General features: G+C 36.0%; 1 protein-coding gene across 1 annotated transcript; it reads right to left on the bottom strand.

Annotated features, from left to right (window-relative positions):
• Positions 1-3,887: 3,887 nt before the first annotated feature.
• Positions 3,888-6,298, bottom strand: LOC143540506 (zinc finger BED domain-containing protein RICESLEEPER 2-like). Its single transcript, XM_077033548.1, has 4 exons — positions 5,544-6,298; positions 4,980-5,447; positions 4,018-4,879; positions 3,888-3,938 (listed from the first exon to the last, which is right to left on the bottom strand). Exons 1-4 carry the CDS (start codon positions 6,296-6,298, stop codon positions 3,888-3,890), a joined length of 2,136 nt encoding a protein of 711 aa, XP_076889663.1.
• Between the last annotated feature and the right edge of the window lie 52 nt (positions 6,299-6,350).

Below are 6,350 nucleotides of genomic sequence, written 5' to 3'. Positions count from 1 at the left end.
AGTTAGTAATGTTTCTTTATGAACAATGTATTTGATACCAGTTGTATCTGTTGCATTTCCGTTTTACGCTTCCGCAATTCGCTTAACGGGGTGTGACAGTCGGCGAATCTGCGAGCAAACAAGTATTCACCTCCACGTTGAGCCATTTGAGAACCAAAAGCTCTGATATCAACTGATGCAGTTTCGGAAGCATTCAATGGCTCGAGAGACTCATGATTATTCAAATATGATAAAACGAACCAAAGGTTCAAGAACAATGTTCTTTTTAATATAAAATTCAATCAAAAACTAATTCAACAAAAGACCTAACAATCATATTTATAAATAAAAATAAGTATTTGGGCCGGGCCGACTTAATGGACCGGATCTTGCATCACTAAGTTTGATATTAAATTGAAGATTGAAATATACATTTGAAATTTGATATTGAAATAATCCATATATTTCAACACACTGATAATTGTTATTGTATGTGAATTTTTTGTTTAATTGTTTCATCTTCATCTTTTTACCACTTTTAATTTGCTTAGTGATTACCACTGTTTATGTTATTTTATTCATTATTTGTTATTTATGACGGACCATTTTTAACCCGACCTATATTGGCTCGACCCATAAATTTTGCTCCCTCCCTACTGAAAATTCATGTATTCGCCACTACCATCACCTCTTATCCTATGAACCCTCACCAATGAATCTTACCCTTAGCGAGGGACTACCACCGATTACGTCAGTAGATGAAGCATTTTTAAACAAATAAAATAACGTCAAATTTAATTGGGGCATTCTCTCGCAGGCAAAAACAGGCAACGAACTTAATCTCGCTAGACTTATTCTTGTTAGGTTCATTAGGATCCTAATATTGCAGCCAAAAACAAAAGGATTCTTTTGATTAAAACCTTGGTGTATTTTGATAGAAATTTGATATCTTTACTTAGCAAATTGTTTTTTGTTTACTAGAAATTGTGATGTCTTTTCATGGGGTGACATGCCTTTTCGTAGTTCCTATTACTAAAAATAGGGCTGTTCAGTTAACTCGTATTACTCCAAGGTAAACAAAACAAAAACTGTTTTAATTCACACACGATCGAATTTAAAACATTATGATCAAACAACCTTGAAATATCAATCTATAAGAGTTTTGTAGTAATAAAAATGACCTCAATAGCACAACAGGTTTAATTTCCAAACCCTTAAGCGAAGCAATTTCGTTCAAATATTTAACTGGCTTAAGTATTTCAATTTTAGTCATGTATCAAATCATAAATAATTTATCATATAAGTATTATTCTCTTGGTTAAACGAATTAAAAATGTTAAACAGTATTATAGCTATTTGTTTTCTATAACACTTTATATAAAAAAGCAAAGTTTGGAAGAAAAGTTTGGCATGTCCTCTCGTCAAAGAGCGGTATTAGAATGTCTTCAGGCTCCTCATGCTCAAGACTTTTTGACTGTCATCCCAATCGAAGGGTTAGACCAGCACATGTCAGCAGTGGAGTACCGAGCCATTCTTAAATATCGTTTAATGATCCCACTGTTCCCAGTTGATGAGCCATGCCCGGTCTGTCGTAAGGTTTGTTTAGATAATTTTGGTGAACACGCGATTCATTGCAAAGAACTCCCTGGGTTCAAATATAGACATGATTTGGTCAGGGATGTCCTTTGTGATGTGTTAAAACGGGCGGGAATCTCGGCAAGAAAAGAGGCTCCTGTGAATTTCTTGTCGGATCCACGTGAAGGAAGGTCTACTCTCCTACCAGTGGACATTCTTGTGTTTGGATGGGCGGGGGGAAACATGCTTGTGTGGACCTTACTGAGGTGTCCCCTCTTGTCAGGCTTAGGGTCACCGGGTTTGTTGCTAGGCATGCCGTGCTAAAGGCAGAAGCAGGAAAAAATGCTAAGCACGAGAAGACGTGTGTGGAGAATCAACACGCCTTCATTCATTTTGCTTTTGACACATTTGGGTCTCTTGCCCCCGATGCTGTTGCGTTTCTAAAAAGAGTTCAGCGGGTCGTACACAGTAACTCATCGACGCTGAAGAACGATAACTTTGTTTTCAGTAGGATCGGTTTTGCCATTCAAAAGGGGGTGACGGCGCAGCTTGTTACCCGCTTACCTGCCTCTTTATTGTATTTGGAACTATTTTTAATATAATTTAACTCTTTGAAACGAAAAAAAAAAGCAATAATTTAGTAATTAAAACACGTGAGTTTAATGGCATGCATAAGTGCATAGTGCATTAGTGCATACTCTATGATTTTATTGTATTGGATTACATTACATTATTCAATATTAGTGTTTTGGATGTTAGACGGGTCCTTTTTGAAGCCCAATAGTAGAACCGGATCCTATTTCCTATATGTAATGTCAGATAAAACTTACAAGACGCTTGTAACTCTTTTAATATTGGGGCCCGCTTAGCCTGATGAGCCCATGTTGAGCCTGTAGAGTAGGCAACACTCCAAGAATAATAACAGGAAGGAAAGACTAGCTTGGAGCAATTTTCTTGTTAATTCTCAAAAGCAAATTACATGAATATAAATATGCAATGCAACAACTACTCCACTAACCACTCTATCTTATCTTTAGGATCATGGACATGCAGAACCCTATGATCCCATTACATGCATAACTAACATGTGACATAATTAAATAACATAAAACAAATAACATAAATCAAATAGCATGACTAAAATGCAAACTAAACTTCAAGATGTTACGGTTTCCTTAGGTTGCATCTGATTCTTGGGCCCGGCCCAAGGATTTGTTCAGTTGGGTCAGTTGGGATGGATTTGGGCCCGTATCAGCCCATGTAGAAGCACTTTTGAGTTTTGTTGTCTAATCTTACTAAAACTTTTCAATGCATCCGAGTAAACTTTCATAAACAGATTTAGGGTGCCTCTAAAGCTGTTAAAGAACACGTATACAAGAATTAATGGTATATCAAACTTGTATCTCGTTGTTTACGAAATAATTCTTGAGCTTCTATATATTTCAGTGGTATTTTTCTTTAGTTTCTTGTAAAAAATAACTAAATTATGTGTCATGTGACTCTCTGAATGAGTAAAAGAGAAAAGAGAGAGAGAGAGAGATTTTTAGAAAGAGAGAAAATAGGAGAGAAGAAATGGAAGTGTTAGGCCATGTGTAGTGGAGGGGCTACAATTGAGGGCGAATTGTGACACGTGGCGCCCAATCAGCATGGAGTGGAAATTTGTTTTTGGGGTGTAATGGTGTAGGGGCTATAAGTTGGGCCTAGGGGTATAAACGAGCTGAGCCGAGCCCGAGCTTTACACTACTCGAGCTCGGCTCGAATGATATAACTTGGGCTCGTGCTCGAGCTCGGGCTCGTTCGAGCCTATTTTAATAGGATCGAGCTCGGCTCGAACGGCTTTGTATAAAGATCGAGCTCGGCTCGAATAAGCTCGACTTTGTTTCAGGCTGTACCCAAGCAAAAGCTCATGTTGGGCTGGACTCAACAGATTGCAAAAAACATGTTTCCAAGTAACATGAAATATAAAGTAAACTACAAAAATACAAAAATAATACATAACATTAGATAAATGGATAAAAGTAGGCTTAAACCAAAACAAAGTCACGGGATCGACCAACATAAACTAAGTTAAACCATAGAAAGAACAAAATAACAAGATCAAGTTATAGATTTCTGGATAAATAACATCATATCAAAAATATCCCGTCTTCTCAAAAAAGCCAATTTTCCACAAAAGTTAACAAGTCTTTATACTCCAACGTTCCACAAAAGCCTTCGTACTCCAATGTTTTAAACATGAAACAACAAACGAGATTTGTTAAACCACAAACTATAGATGTAACAAATAATCTTGACCTAAGCAATAAAGCAATTTGAGATCATGTGTACCTTTTTTAGCTTTGTTTCCCACTAGGTAGTAAAACCTCATTCGGTACCTCCTCTTTCTACATAAACAAATTCAATATATTAAAACAATGAAATGTCAATTTATAATATTTTTTCAAGGTTTTATAAGAGCAGAACCTTAAGTTTCTTCTTTATTCCATAAATTTGCCTAATCCAATCCCCTCCACATATCAACATTTCGACAGTATTAGGCGTCAATGTTGATCGATATGGATCTATAACTCTTCCCCCGGCGCTAAATGTCGATTCAGATGCAACAGTGGAAATTGGAACCGCAAGTACATCTATTGCCATCTTTGATAAAACACGATACTTTAGCTTGTGAATGTTCCGCCAATCTAAGACATTAAAATTCCTTCCTTCATTGCCTTGAAGTACACCTTCCAAATACATTGTTAGTTCAGATTTACTTGGTGTATTCACCTCTGATTTTTTTATATATTCTCCAAATGCATCCCATCCTGAACCATGTGAGACTTCATTTGCGCCTGAACTAGTGCCCCCTCTGGAAGATCCACTTTTATAGCTTGCACTTTCCTTTATTGACGCATCATGCATCTCCAAATACTCATCGTACATAAGTTCAAGTGCGTTTAAAACATCTTGAATATTTTTTGAAGCTTCGTCTGCCGGATATATGTTTGAATAACAGAATTCAATTATCCGCCTTTTCAACCTAGGATCTAAAACTGCAGCTATGGCCATTAGTAGGTGGCATTCACCCCAATACTTGTCAAACTTTTCCTTCATCTTTGTTGTCATATCACGAATGAACTTACTTTCAGATAATATACCTTTGTCTATTGCTTCTTTAATCTTGTATACTTCTATAAGATACAAATTTGCAGTTGGATAATCACTTCCTGATACGATATCCGTGCACACCTTAAAAACCTTCAAGACTTCACAAACACTTGCTACATTTTCCCAATCTTGCTTGGTGGGTAAATGTTTGAAATGCGGTTCATAATCTGCATATCTAATAATAACATAATTAAAAGTTAGTAAAAATACGTAAGATATAATTTAACAAAATCTAACAACATAAAAAATAAATAATAAAGTAAACTAACATATACCTTGGAAAAACGTCTTTAAACTTGATAGCCAATGACAACATATCGTATGTGGAATTCCATCTTGTTGGAACATCAACCAATAACCTTCTATCACGCACTTGAAGTTGATGTGCAACATTAGAAAATGACTGACGCCTTGCCTCCGAATGATTTATATATTTTACAGCTTCACGAACATTTTCAATTACATTCTCAATCCTAGAAAGACCATCTTTGACCAACAAGTTAAGTATATGCGCACAACACCTAACATGAAATAACCTTCCACCACAAGGAAGTTTCTTCACTCTAGAAAAGTTTGTTTTTAAAGTACTCACAGCTCTGTCATTGTACGAGGCATTATCCACTGAAATAGAAAAGACCTTCCGCTCAATTTCCCACTCCTTTAGACATTTATAAATGCCATCGGCAATATCAAGCCCAGTACGAGGAGGAACATGAACAAAACTCAGCACACGTTTTAGCAATCTGTGTTATATAATTACAAATTTCAAATGCAGTAAATAATTTATTCAAAAGATATAATATGATAAAAAAAATAAAGTAAAAGGGCTTTAATCATACCTCCAGTTTTGATCAATGAAATGTCCAGTGATGACCATATACTCAATTTTTTGATGAGATGACTTCCAACAATCAGTTGTTAAACTAATATTTGAAGCATTACTTATGAGAGCTTTCAACTTTTTTTTCTCATGTTCATAGACCTTAAAGCAATCTGACTTTAACGTTGCCCTGCTAATCCTCTCAAACATCGGATTTGCTGTTTTCATCATGTATACAAACATGTCATCTTCCACGATTGAAAATGGTTGCTCAGTTGCCAATACCCAATTAGCCATAGATTCCCTCATCTTATTGGCATCATATTTCCCATCGAGTGGAATCAATGGAGGAGACTTGTTGTATTCCATGTCTACATTGACTGGTTGAAAATTTAGCAATTGTTGAGTTCTCAAGTATTGTTTGCGTTTCGTACAACTATCCATGTGTCGTTTATAAGTTGTGGTGGACTTGCTTTTTTGTCTTGCTAAAAGTTGGTGGCAATGAAGACATTTAACCTTTTGTGTTCCATTTTTTAGAGTCAATTCCTCAAAGTCATCCCACACAACAGAGCTCTTTTTTCGTTTACCCTTTAGCTCCAAGTCATCATTGTTACCATCACTCACATTTTCAGTATTTTCGTGTTCTTGAGTCGCTGGTTCATTTGTATTTTCATCATTTGTTTCATTTGGATTTCCCTCATTGTCAACATTAATGTAATCTGATGATTGTTGCTCATCTCCTTGTTGCCCGCTATTTGATGTTGAGCCTTGCATTGGGCTAACTATATTTATTTCGCCTGCGATTTTAATTAACATACAGCTAAAA

Source organism: Bidens hawaiensis, unplaced genomic scaffold (genome assembly GCF_021521415.1).
Source record: "Bidens hawaiensis isolate Kalapana, Puna unplaced genomic scaffold, B.hawaiensis_p1.1 tig00012269_1, whole genome shotgun sequence".
Taxonomy (NCBI): Eukaryota; Viridiplantae; Streptophyta; class Magnoliopsida; order Asterales; family Asteraceae; genus Bidens; species Bidens hawaiensis.
The sequence above is the reverse complement of the archived record's forward strand: the minus strand, read 5'-3'. Positions and strand labels throughout refer to the sequence as shown.